The sequence below is a fragment of the Gallinula chloropus genome (assembly GCF_964237585.1).
Source record: "Gallinula chloropus genome assembly, chromosome: 3".
In the NCBI taxonomy this organism is placed as follows: Eukaryota; Metazoa; Chordata; class Aves; order Gruiformes; family Rallidae; genus Gallinula; species Gallinula chloropus.
Genome location: NC_140087.1, coordinates 42,792,457 through 42,806,872, shown reverse-complemented (window position 1 = coordinate 42,806,872; position 14,416 = coordinate 42,792,457). Strand labels below are relative to the sequence as shown.

The window sequence follows — 14,416 nt, the reverse complement described above, 5'->3', positions numbered from 1 at the left end:
GGATTTACTCTTTTCTTCTGAAAAAAAAGAAGTTTGTTTTTTTTTTTTTAAAATGTAGTCTTTGCAAGCTTTCATTCTCCCAAAAGTTTCTGAAACCTTGCTGAATTATTTTGGGATGGCTGCTAATTCTGCGGGATGGAATGGGAGTTGGAGTTACCAGCTATGTGAAACTTTCCCCCTGCATTAGAGGATGTAAGGACCTGGCTGGGTTTCAGGTTGAAGTAGTGGGGTATGACTGGTGGTTTTCCCCACTAATTTGTGGGACTGAGAATGACTGCAGTTGGAATCGTCAAGTATGTATGTGATGGTTCCACTTGCAAACCGGGTGCTTCCGTCCTAAATTAGGTAAGATATACAAACCATGAGAAAATACTTCCTTTGGAATGATAGCTTCAAAATACCACAGACAGTAGAAAATAAAGTTTTGTCACTGTTACTCTTCCTTAATATGGATGAGAAAAATATTAGATGTTGAGCCCTGTGATGTTTTGATTTTTAAAACTCAAGAATTAATTTGGATGTGGGGTAGGAAAGGGTCTTGGATCTTTAACAGGCTTTTCCTCAACCTTGGTTATTGAAAAGAAACAAGTGTTAAAATTTCCATTTAAAAACTAGAACCAGTCTTTTTCGGTAGTTGTGTGATAGTTGTTGGTGGTTTTTTTTTCAGCTCTTTGAAAATGTTTCACTGGTTTCTTGACTTAGGAGTCTTGTAGAGTAGATAAATGAGGAATTTTGAATTAATAGAAGCTGAAATCCTGGCTTTTAAAACTTTGTATACATGAAAGACAAAGGGAAGGTATAGACCCAGTTTTCTCTTCGCATATGAATCTGAAAGCAGTCCTGCAGGCTTTCCTACTAAGCATGTCTGCTATGTTTCTAGATTGAATGCTTAATCTTGTTTTCATGTGGTTTAGTTGGAACATTGTGTGTGTGGTGCAGAGGAATACAGATTAGGAGATAGAAATAATATATTCACACACTCTGTATTAGATGTGCTTGTAGGCAAAGGACAATGTAAAGCAATTTTATCAGCTGCTGTACAGCATGGCAGACTTTACAAAGGTATTTGAATATACTGGTGCAGCACAGTTGAAAGAGGTGGTGTGAGGATGATTTCATCCCACGTAGTTGGAAAATTATCTCAATGTCTAGAAAAACTGGGAAACTGACCTCTTTAACGGCTCTAAAAGCTATGTAGAAGCACGATGCTACCATTCTAGACTGCAATGTTGAAATGTGTGTGGGAGTGGGTGCATGTCCCATGTTTCCTCCCTCACCCTTGGGAAGGCCAGAACTATCACTACCCGTGTCAGTGTGCAAATTCAGAAGATGTGCAGGTTGTTTTATGATGTGGGCATGTAGCCGTTTATCAGTCCTTCCAAGTATAATCAGCTCGAAGGCTGGAGGGGGAACCCTTCCAGCAGCCTGCTTTGCCTGCCAAAGAAAATTCAGCCACTGAATTGGTGGAAATTGCTGACTGGTCACCTAGAGACTGCTCCTTATTTAAGTGGTAAACCAGCTTTTCAGCTGCGGCAGCAGCCTCTGCTGCATATAGAAAATCCTGTCTGTCCACAGCAGTTGTGAGCTGAGATAGCAAAGAAACTATTCATCCCGTTTCCATTAACGAAACAAAATTAAGTACTAGTAGTATGGTGGTTGCCCATCAGTTTGGCTTTCCTAGAAGCACAGAAGTCTATTTTGTATCCATTGCTCACGCAAGAGAACGCCAGAAATCACTGAAGTAGGTGTTTGGGCTTTTTTAACTCTTGATGTACAATGTAATTCGCGTTTTAGCTCTTCTCGGAGCCGCGGCATCTGCAGCCACAGGACACGGGCCTGAACGTCCTAACGGCAGCTCCGGCCGGGCAGCGCGGCTGGGGCCGCCGCGCGGAAGGCGGCTGCGGCCGTTGGCCGTTACCGCCTGTACCCGCCCAGCACGCTCAGGTTTCACCGGGCCTAGGTGCTGGTAGGACCTCGGGAGCCTGGGCTCGGTGGCGGCGGGGCACGTCTCCAGGAGCGGCCGGCTCCCGCGGAGCCCTGCGTGCAGCTTTACCCGGCAATCGCCTTAAGGGGACAAATTTAAACGGCAATCCGCGCTTAATCTGCCGGAGCCCCGGGCGCCTTCGGGGAGCGCGGGCGGCAGCACTCGGCCCGGGCTCGGGCAGCCAGAAACTTCTGGCAGCTTCCCGGCTGGGGCCCCTCCTCTTAAAGCGGCAGGGCCCGGCGCGGCGCCGCCTCCGCACCTGCACCCCGCGGCTCGGAGGCAGGGCCCGGGCAAGTGCCGGCGTCTCTTTTGCCATCCCTAACGGGCTAAGCAACGTGACCCGGCCTCAGTTTTCCTCCGGCAACTAAGAGCATTGAACCTGCTGTCCGCATTTCGTTGCGGAGCTGCTCTAACCACTCTGGTGACGTTCTGCATTGAGTAGCCAGCACCGCTCTCCCCCCACACCCCTCGCCCCAATCTCTTTCCCCTTCCTGGCTGTAGCCCCGCGCTCCCGGGGACACGAGCCCTGGGATGCAGCCCTCCACCGGCTTCGGTCTGGAGAAGGGTGTCCATCTCCTACTGTCACCCAGCAGAGACTGCTCCCCTTCTGACAGCTCGGCCTCAGTCATTCATGATGCAAATGAAGTAGTGATCCCTCATGTAAGCACCTGGTTGGTGGGTGGCTTTGATGAGGGTCTTAAATACTAGTCATCTGCTGGGTGGGGGGGTGGAGAAAAGAAGAGGCCAATTTAGGGATGACTGTTAGGTTGACTTTCCCCTTTATTCGTTTTCTTCCTGTGTGATTTGAACGATGTTTTGAGATTACAGAGACATGGAGAGGTTGAGAGAGGGAATTTGGGGTGTATATTGAAGCTGTTCTGAATGAAGTGTGTGTGCTGGGCATACTTTTCAGTTTTCCTGTTGAGCAAAAGTTTATTGATGGTTTTATGATATGGTACTGAAAAGATGATTCTTTTCTACAAATTATAAAGTGTAACTGAAATGTTTTAAAATAAAATGAGGGCTGAGACTGAAGCCCAGAGATTTGGAGACAGCAGTGTATGAGCATGGTAGAGTTGTCTCAAAATGAAGCTCAGAAATTCTTATAGGGTGCCCCTTCCACTTAACTGTTGCAGTGCTTCTTACTAAGATAATTTCAATATGCTTGTAATAACTTTTTGCAGGATTATTGAATTGTGTTTTCGGATTATAGCTGCATTTTAACATATTTTTTTCTTCTTCTTCTTCTTCTTGGTAACCTGCAGTGAAAAGCAAAGAAAGAATAAAAACAAATCCTGCCAAAGCATGTAAAAATAAATAGGCAGAGATACATTCACTCAGAGTGATGTCTATTAAATGATGTAAGCACAAAGGGATAACAGAAAGGTAAAAATAGCTGTATACTTACTTTTAATCTCTATCTAATTTTGGAGGAATTGAATAAAACCTGATTCAAAACAGGTGACTCATTCAGAGTTGGTGAAAGTGACAAAGTAGTGGTAAGGATTATCTGAAATTAATGCCAGACTTTGATCATTACTGTTTACTTTCTAGTTTTCATTTTCTCTGATGCATTGCAACTTGCTAGTTGTTTTAACTTGTCACTTTCACCTAATACTATCAGTCAGGATGAAGGGAGTATTTTGAAAATTTCATTTAAGTGATTTGGGAGGAAGTACACATAAATTATGTTTCAGTGGACTAATAAAGTTGTAGAAAAATTTACTATATGTATCCACTAAAGATTTCACATAGTTATTTTAAAATGCATAATGATTCATAGGGGTACCTAAGAAATGCATTGAATCAGTATAAATTTTCCCCTTGAAAGCCACTCCAGTAATGTGTTTTTTAGTAAACGTACCTACAGTGGTAAAGAAATGGTCCATGTGTTTGTTATTCTTTGAAATTACTCCATTTACAATGGTAAATATTAACTAATTCTAGTGAAAGGTGTTAGCTATTGTAAAAGATTTAGGTTAGGGATTGAAATGAATTCATCTGCTGGTAACAGAAATTGATTCTTAGAGACGTTTGTTCTTCAAATAAATATTCTTTTGGAAAGAAACTCTTTAAAATAAGCCAGACTAGTGATAAAGCAATCACTACTATTGGTGATATTCAATAAGAATTGACAATCATGTTTTAGAGTTTGATGGTTGGCTTGCCTGTTCCTCTGTCATAAACTTCCTAACAAAGACCAGAGCTTTGAATTGTCTTGTTTCCAACTGTCATCGATATTTTTTAAAGTTGATGTTCAGTACTAGCAAAGAAAAAGCATTCTTTATTTTCCTCTAAGTTAACATTATGAGTTGATCTTTGAGATAATTTGCTTGGCCTCGTAGGGAGGTATAGACTGATAATGACACAACCAGATCTTGAAATATTTGTTTATAGGAGAATTCTAGCTATGTGCATCTGTGTGGACCCATCTGGGATCTGTCTGTCTTGTTAAAGTAATCTCAGGACTCCATGCTTTAAGTTTAGAAGATCAACTGGAATGAAAGACTACCAACATTGTAATGCTGAAACAGTTTCTTCACTAAGGAGTGGGAGGAGAGTAGGAGGGATGTTCCCCTCTTGGAGCTTTACTGACTTTGTGAGAGAACACATTACTGCTTTCCACTGTTCACATTTACATTGTGTGGAGCAGTGACTAATTAATGCACTCTACTGAGAGTACTAGGCAAACCCAAGTTAGCGCTATCTGATGAGTCCTTGTTTCTGTATCTTTCCAAGTGGAGTAAAAGCAAAGCATTGCAGCCTGCCTCGGAGGCAAGTACATTTACAATGTTAGACAAGCGAGGAGAAAATGAATTTCAGAATCCTAACACTCTTCATAGAAACCTTATTAATCTCAGCTGAATTTTATTGTTATTAAGTCCACAATAGGAATGAATATGTGTTCATGGATACCCTTCTACCAGAGTAGTGTATCCTACTACTCTGCATGCAGACTAAGAGAGGGAGGGATTCATCAGAGCATTTATGTTTCTGATGATCAATCAAGTGAAGACTGATTAATGTTTTCTAGTATTCTGTAATATATTCTGTTACCTGAAAATGAGAGGTAGGCTTGAACAGAGTCAAGGTAAAAACGTTCATTAATACACAGTTAACACTGTCTCTCAATTTCAAGTTTTGCAAAATGTAAATTTCTGTAAAATCATTCGTTGAAGCATTCAGGTACATACTTACATACCATTACTGCTGGAAACAGCCAGTGGGAATTACCTGATGCTAAGAGCAAGCACATGAATATTGACTAGTAGCTCTGAGACCTGTGAAGGAGATGATCTTTATGTGCTTTCCATGGAGAGCCTGGATGTTCCGAAGTTGCTGTTTGTAATAGAATCAATGTTTGGAAAAGACTTTCAAGATCATAAAGTCCAACTGTTAACCTGTCTATACCCTCCTTTCAGGTAGTTGTAGAGAGCCATAGGGTCCCCCCTCAGCCACCTTTTCTTCAGGCTAAACAATCCCAGTTCCTTCAGCTGCTCCTTGTAAGACTTGTTTTCTAGACCCTTCACCTGTTTCATTGCACTTCTTTGGATACACTCAAAAAAAGCTGTGTTTGTAGGACTGCAGAAACTTCATGGTTAGACAAGGGCTTAGATATCTCATCCCAGCTCTTATTTGGGGCTTCATGGGGGCTTGCAGCTCTTGGAATCATACCTCACTCCTATTGCTTGTCACCTTCTGCTTATGCTGCTGGCCCACACTCTATGAACTGATAGTGAGGTGGTTCAGTTATCTAGAATCTCTTCCCCCCAGATTACACTAGGAGAGCTTGGGTGAGAGAAGGTAGACCTCCTTTGAAAGAAGAGAGCCTTCATGAGCTTACTCCACATAGTAATTGGACCCATGTTCTCCTATCCCCAGAACCAATTCCCTCCTATTTCTTATTTCCCTGTTTGGGTGTCACCTGTTCCTCTGTTGGTTGTTATAAAACCTTGTCTTCTGCCTGGGCCCCTCACCTTCCTTTTGCATTTAGCCTACCATTTTTCTTCTGCTGTACTCAATCACTCAGGCTGCTATCCTGATGAGTGCCTACCTATATAGTTTACTTCATTCAAAAGTTAAAAAGCAAAGTATCTTCAGAGTTGTTTGATTTACTAATGAAAAATTAGTCTTAATTATTTAAGGGAAATAAACATCGGTGTCTTTGTGAGACTCATCAGAACCTGAGGCAGTTAAAAGGAGAAGGTAGAACACATGGTTGGTCCTTCACCATTGCAGCAGAACCAGCCATCTGGTGCGTTTTCACACGGTGCAGTGGTTGGAGGCTTATGTGGTGCTTGTTACAGACAGCTGTGGTATCAGTTTGTTATATCATCGTATGTACTTTCTGTCATGTTCTGTGTTTCTACTGCTGTGATATACATATGTTGTTAAATTTTTTGGGGCTGTTTTGTATCTCTCTGTCCACAAAAGCTAGTGAGACAGCTACATTGCCAGTGGGCAGCATTAAAACCCAGTTGTTTTCCTTTCTGTTCCAGGCCATTGATGAGCCTCCCTATCTCACAGTGGGCACTGATGTGAGTGCAAAGTATAGAGGAGCCTTCTGTGAAGCCAAGATCAAGACAGCAAAAAGACTTGTCAAAGTCAAGGTATGTGGTTTTCCTGCACACACTTTGTTTTTGGGGTGGTGGGAATAGTCATTGATGTTCAAAGCAGCATAACTTGAAATTTCTTTGTAGTACCAAGACTCCGAAGAAACTGCTCTTTGGACACTGGTAGTACAGTATTTGTGTTAACAATAAGCTTATTTTTGTTGGGAGGGGTTCCCCCCACCCCTAAGCAACTAAATAAGTCCTGTTTATTTCACTGCTTTGTCATCTGCTTGTATCCAGTATTAGTGGCCTTCAATGCTATAGGCTGACCTTAAAGTAATTGCTCAAAATATGACATATGTAGGCATAAGTATGAGAGAATGTTATCAGAAAGTAGCTAAAACTCCTCAAAAATAGGTTTAATATGGTTTCTTTTACTTCAGGAGCACAGGTCACTACCATTTAGCAGTAGCAACTAGATAATGCTTCAGAAATAAGGCGAAACCCTGCTGTCATCCAACAAAGAGTTGGCATATTGAGTCCTACAGAATAGCAAGCAGGGGATCTCACCTATCTTTATGATGACTAGTTAATGACTGAATGAATCAATATAAGCCACATGCAGCACAAATAAAAATTGAGGAAGGGGAATACGAGAGATACATCTTAACATCCCTTAGAAATGTAAAGTACCATTTCTAGAAATAAAGAGAACAATGTTTGGGCTTGTTCTTATTATACAGCAAGTCTACGCTGCAAAGTGGGTGTACAATTCTGTTCAGATAATGTTGCCCTAAAAGCTTCTGATCTGGGAGCAGGTACTCTTTTTTTCTGGTCTGCCTCTTAACCTCATACAGAAATATAACAGAGCAAGGATCAAAAGCACTTACAAAGAATAAATTAGATTGTTGCTCTGCAACCAAGTTACAGTGGCAGAATATTTTTCTTCGATGTACTGTAAATATAAGTGAAAATGCGTGAGTTGTAAGAGGTGATAACGTGTTACAGAAGAGGCTCCATTACAAACTGTCATGCATTGCTTGAATCTACACTCATGCTATGGCTGATTGTTGCCTGTAGAGTGTTTGAGGGAGAAAACAGGCTGTCTCCAAAAGCCCTGGTGGGCAGGGTTATTGTCACTTATTTGGTAATAATGTTAACTATAATGAGAAGTTGTTAGTCTTAAATCTGACATCTTTAAAAAGCCTTTAGAGCAAATTAGTGGTCTTTTCATTAGTCATAATTCTTAACAGCATCAGCTGGTCTATGCTTTACAGCATCTGCAGGGACTTTCCTTGTCCAAAATCCAGATCTTAGGAAAGATTTTATATTCTGGGGTCTTTGGAAGTGCAGAGAGGCGCTAGGAAATGAATGCAAACCAATGTGGTTAAAAGCAATCACTTCACTTTACTCAAGACTGCTGCTGTTTTGCAAAGTAGCATGTCTCACACTATCTACATCAGTAAGCAGGCCACTAGAGCAAGAGATGTAGCATTGGTTTGTTTACTCAGCCAACAGCCTAAGTTTTGTTAGTTTCTTTAACACAGCAGCAGCTGCTACCCCAGGGCCTAGCGCTGATTTGCCAGAGCCAGAGTGTTGCGGACTCAACTCGGATCAATGTGATCAAGTGCTGAGCTCCTTCATTGAAACACACACAGGGCTTATATAGGTTTCTGTATCAGTACATGAGTTGCATTACATTTCTATTGGTTAGATACTCTGTTCACCCACCTTACACGTGTCTCACTATTGCTAATAATTGGTTAAGGCTATACAGTCACATTGTTCCATTTTAAGGCAGTTGTTAGCATTCTTGTAGTTTGTTATCTCATTCTCAGACTTCTGCTCTTCTCCTACTGCATTCCAATTGTGCCTTAACATATCTTCGCTCGACCCCCAGGCCTGATTTTATGGGAGTCAGAAATAAATCTGGATGGGCCAAAAACCCTGTTCCTCTCAAAATGCATTGCTACAAGCACCATTGAGTTGAAGTGACTAAGTACTGGTATTTAAGCTGTTAAGTATTAGTATTTAAGTAGAGGAATTGCTGTTGTGCCTAGATCACTGAAATCTTAACTCTTTTCAGCTCTTCAGAGGGCTTTCAGCCCACCTTCTTAGGTGGCCACTTGCACTTATTTGTTGATAAATATCTTCTTATGGGTTTATTACTTGCAGTTTGGTCTCTGATGTTTCATGGAGAGAAAATGAAATGGAATAGAATTTTTACTGTAAGTCGGTTATGGAGGCTATGCCTAAAGCCCTGTGGATTCCAGTTAGCGCGTGTGTGTGCCTTTGCTGTTACTGTATAGCTTAGGGCAGTTAAGCCCCAGTACTGTTGTTGGTTTGTAATGTGATTTGTGGTTGAGTGGGGATTTTTTTTGTGTATGAGTGCAGTAAGAAGGTCTGCTTACATTGTCTTTACTCCACCAGAAACATATATTGCCTAAATTTAGCAGTGACCCCTTGATTTTCTCTAAGAATCTTTTCAGCTCTTTCTGGCACATGAAGACTTGTTCCAGTATTAGTGCTAACCAAGTTTATTATTAGCAGGTGTACTTTGTCTGCTGCATTTATCTTCCAGTTGTTTAACAATTTCTTCTGGCTCCAATACATTTTATACCCTAGTCTTCTAGACCTGCTAGAGGAAAAGGACAGCCAGTTAACTTCATAACGTCCATTTTAGTTTGATGCTTTTTTTTTTATATATAACTAGATGCACTGTTGAGAAAGGAGGATGGCAACAAGTTTTTTTTCAATATGCCATATGTCATCTTCAAGCAAGTAAAATACACTTAATTGCATCTCCTTTTACCTGTTTTCTTGCTCTGTCGAATTCTGCTTCCTAGATTATTTTTAGGGATACCTTGTTAATAAATATTCTATCACCAGTATTATTTAATAACTTTATTCAATTTAATGCAAGGGCTATGTAGTTATCATTTCAGTATCAGTAGGTACAGTATTTCACAGTTTAGCACTCTTTGACAGGTTCTGTACATGGTACAGAATTTTACATTAACAATGTAACTGCATTACACACTTTGTCATGGAAAGCAGTAAAATTTAAGATTAGTCTGTACTTGTGAAAAGTGTTAAAGGCAGTATGAATACAACTTAAGGGCAAGACTTCCTGAGTTAGAAGAGTGGTAGTCCGTGGGATCTGTCATAGTTTGCTTTAGAGAGCTATTTAAGCCAGTGTATTTTGACAAGAGTTTTGTTAAACAATTAGCACTGTCATCCACACCCACTTCTATTTGGGTACCCTCCACAGAAGTTTCAGCAGAAATTGTTTTCAGTGCCGGTCTCTGTTAAACAGAAACTAGGGAAGCATTTACTGTGTAGATACTACCAGGACTGTCTCTTCAGGATGGTGAAGAAAAGGGAAATTCCAACTGAATCTAAACAAGTTGATGGTGTGCTGGATGTCTCCATCTTTTTGCCCAAGACGGAAAGGATTCATGCTGACAAATCCTGTGGGAATTAAAACCTAAGCTAACAAATTCTGACATCGCTTTTCTCAGCTTCAGGAAAGAACAGTGGTGTCGCACAGTTTGGAGTTTGAATATTTCTGTTGATAACCAGTAATCTTTTTATTATGTATGAATATCTCAAGAAACGATAATTTATATCAAAAATCTCCCCCAAAAGAGTCAAAGCTCCAAGGCATCTCTAAAAGGAAAAAAACATTTTAGAATACACAATAGCAATTTGGTTTGTTTACCTTTCAGCATAATGCATTGTGGCTGGCTCATGGTTTTGCATAGAGTTACTTTTTGTTATAAAATACATTTAGAGTTAATTACATAAGGTAAGTAACAGATGTGTCTAAATCAGAAGTGATATTCTGGGTATTTCATATGAGTCAGTAATGACCACAGATTTCAGATTCCTTTGCTGAACTTTTGATTTCTAAATAGATCCTCCAAAAGAGAGGATAAAATACTGTTACCTGTTCAGGCTTAAGTTCGGAAGGGTAGTCTTTGTTCAATTAATTCCTAGCCCGAATCTTTCAGCTTTCAGGTTACAAAGTATAATTTTGTCTGTCTGGTGAATAGAGAGCATTCACTGTCAGTAGGTGAGATGATGCAGCTCTAAAAAGAGCACACTTTCACAACAGTTTGCTGTGGCTCTGACAGAGGTGGACCAAATGACTGAAGTAGCACCTGGAAGGCAAGGCAGTTAAATGAAGTATTTTAGTGCATTTGTTTTCTAATTAGCTCAGTCCTGGCTGTAGGTTCCATTCTCAGATGTTTGCTTATTTTAAAGTTTACAAAACTCTTCGAACTCTTTTCCTGAGGAGGCTAAGTAGGAGAATAGGTGTCAGACAACACTGTTGTTACAAATGAAATCTTGCTTTTGCTGTGTGCTACAGGGAAACTCAACAATAGTGAGAAGATAACCTCAAGTATACTCATGAACCAAGTCCTCAGATAAAATGAAGGGTTGCTGTAGTTGAGAGGTTGTATTACATGGCAGAATCTCATGTTACGTTCTTACTTACTGTGAATGCTAAATAACCCATCATATACTTACAGCAAATGAGTATGTTCTGCTGAACATCAGAACGTCAGTTGTGTGTATTGATAAAATGTACACATGTACATGAAATGCAATGCTAGAATTTTCTTGGTTCCCTTGAATCTGAAGACCAGAGTAGAAATAAAATTACAGGTGTAATTGATAGGAGAATCTTGTGACTTTCAATGTGACCAAGTTCATTTTTGAGTGAAATGAATGCTGAACATCTGTAGCATCTGATACAGATAACATAGACAGTTTTCATTCTGAGGACAGTATGTGTAGGATTAAAGACACAACCAATATGTGGGAAAAACCCTTGGAAATACTTCCAGGATTTACTTATTCCGGTTTTGAAAGATTGACAAGTTAGCTGTTGGTGCGTTTGCTTCCAGTTAACTAGCAGTGGGCAGTCTAGGCTGACATTAACTGTAAAGGCTGTTTGGGTTGCTCAATTTGGTTAGTTGGCAGCAGTGCCCTGAACTACTTTTATGTGTGACTTTTAACTGTGAGGCAGGGAAATGCACTTGAATTAGCAACAGCAAAACCCACCTGCTGTGGGGGTAGATATAGGTATTAGAAGTGTTTGAAATATAATGGTTTTCTAAAAATTATTTATGCATAGAACTCTTGAAATATTGTCTTTGTGTGGTACCAGAGCAGTACTCAAGTCATAAAGAGGACCGCAGAGATTGTTTTGTGCCATTAATCATTGTTGGTAAACTTATTTTTCATTTTAGAGGTAATGGTTCTGTTCTGAAAGATAAAAAAATAGTTCAGAAGCTTTGCAAACGAAGTAGTAGTCTCATTTCTAAAGTACATGAATGAAAACGGGTTTCAGCAAGTAGAATGATTGACAGCTAACTGTAAAAAGAGAGTAGGAGAAGGGCTATTGACATCTGCATGTGCTTATGCTGCTCAATTGTATCAAGTGATTGTCAGTTGAATTATGTTTTTTAGGTAACTTTTAGACATGATTCTTCAACGGTGGAAGTGCAGGATGACCACATAAAGGGTCCCTTAAAGGTAATAGATTTGTTTTATATTTTGCTAACACTTTGAAAAGCATTCTTTTTCAGTATTTGACATAAATGTGAAAGTGGAAGGTTTAATTTATATACAAGCCAGATGGGGTCATGAAGTGCAAAAGGTAATGCTGTGAAGCTGGAGTTAGTATACTCTTTGTGTTAACTATTTCCTTTGTAGTTCAAGGCTATGCAGCACATAGGCTGATGCAAGCCTCTTTATTCTTTTTGGCTTTAAAACGAAGAAGCTTGGCTGGCTCTGATTTTTAGTCACTGTTGCTTTGGAAAACTCAGCTGGAGGATTTGATGGGCAAGCTCTTATACAAGAGAATGACATCACTCAAATTGGTTCTTGTTCCCCACCTGCTGGCAGGAAATAATCAGCTCAGTTAGTTGGCTTATTTTAGGGGAATGAAAGTTTTCAGGAGTACAAATATGTTCAAGTGAAAGTGGAAAAGCATGGTATATTTATTGTAGAAATAGGTTAGAAATTAACTGATAAATACAGAAGTGTTAACTTTATTGACTGTTTTAGAGGCTCTCTGGTGCTAAGTGGCTTTTATATTTTAGGTAGGAACTGTTGTGGAAGTGAAGAATCCAGATGGAACTTACCAGGAAGCTGTTATCAACAAATTAACAGATGCCAGTTGGTACACTGTAGGTAAGAGAAATAGTTACAGATTTGAACAAAACTTATGACTTACATGACTCACTTGTGCCTGTGACCTGGACGTGATGAAGGAGAAATTTTTTGGACATGCTTAGGTATTTAAAGTTTGTATTCAAACAAAGACACACAACTTCCCCCTTCCTCCCCCAACTTGTTATTTGGGGTTTTTATAAGAAACTGTACCCAACACAATGTGAAATTGAGTCCCTAAATGAGGAAATAATGAATTGCTCTCTAATTGGTAACTGCTTCTTAAATATTTAATATACTGTTGTTACACATTCTGAATGAAAATATGCTGTCATGCTTCCTTAAAAAAGGAAAATAATTGCTTTTAAAACACAAGTTGAAATATTCGTTTTTGCTTATTTTGAGACTTAGGTGCTATAAAAACAGTTTCTTTTCTAAAAAAGCATTTTCTTTTTTGTTCACCGTTTTCTAATGTGACATTTCAGACTTTAGGTGATGTATCCACATACCCATAAGGAAATATAGTTGCCTTTTTCTTTCCCTTTAAATATTTTAAAGGGTTTATATATATGGGTTTTCTCTTTGATGCTATGTCCCAGTATTTATTTCTGTCTTGAGGAAAACTGGTCAACTACAGAATGATAGCATATATTCCATCTGTGCACTGGTAGTCTTAAGGGTATTGCATGAAATGTGTTGATTCTTTAGAAAGTACGTATTTCTCTCCTTGGCATGTAACACAAGAAGGTGAAGCCCAGGTCTTGAAAGAACTTTATCAAGATTTCCTTGGTTTGAGATGTTAAGGGTTGTTATTAATGAAGTGATGTTTAACAACTAACTTGCCCTAGCCTTAGTCCTTCTAGACAGGAATAGAGCTGTTATGTTAAGATAAGACCTTCCATGTAAGTGTGGCAGAAAATATTATCTGTTGTCTTATTGAAGTATCAGATTAGGATGGGGTGAAATAGGAGGTTCAAGAATAACAAGAATTAACACTATAGATAATGTTTTGGTAATTATTATAAAAGTGGATCAGATATGAGACCTTTTTAAGAACAAAATGGTATGGCTGGTGTCAAACCTATGTTGTGTATATATATGTTTATGATTCTGAGAAAGTGTGAGGTGAGCAGTTCAGCAAGAAGATAGGAGTCCATGCAGAATAAATTTTGAAGGTAAATGTCACATAGTTGCAGTCTGTAAATCAAAATAGATGTGAAGAATCTTGAACTTGAAGAATAGGAAGATGAGATGTAAGAGTTGAGTGAAAACCATATATTGTAGATAAAAGCATGTTGACCTTGCAGAATCAGTAAAAGTAGCACAGCTGCTGGCTGTGTAATGCACTTTGAGAGACAAGTGACTCTAGCAGTGGATGATTAGAATAATCTTTGTCAGGAGAGTGAGTAGAATGAGACTGAAATTATCTTCACAGACAATGATGACTTTGCAGATCTGAGTGAAAGTCCTGCTTCAAGGGATAGCTTCAGTTCACCAGATTTCAGAACTAGCATATATCTTAACTAGCAGAGTTATCTATTGTTGTCCTAGCACTTGTTGAGAAGTATCTAATTACTTGCATTGTTAATAATTTTGTGAATACAAGTACTATGATTTGGTCAAAAACTTTGTGAAGGGACAGATATGTCTGAAACAGTACCTTTCCAGAAGGTTTTACTTAGACCATTTGTGCTGC

The 14,416-nt window shown here is 39.4% G+C and overlaps 1 protein-coding gene across 3 annotated transcripts in view; it reads left to right on the top strand.

The window, feature by feature from the left end:
• The window catches only part of ARID4B (AT-rich interaction domain 4B), an 89,313-nt gene that overhangs the window by 25,650 nt on the left and 49,247 nt on the right, over positions 1-14,416 (top strand). For all 3 annotated transcript variants that reach the window (XM_084261883.1, XM_084261884.1, XM_084261882.1), the window contains exons 3-5: positions 6,484-6,594; positions 12,016-12,081; positions 12,651-12,741. In XM_084261883.1, the coding sequence (XP_084118009.1) occupies positions 6,484-6,594; positions 12,016-12,081; positions 12,651-12,741 (268 nt within the window). The remainder of the gene's footprint in view (positions 1-6,483; positions 6,595-12,015; positions 12,082-12,650; positions 12,742-14,416) is intronic.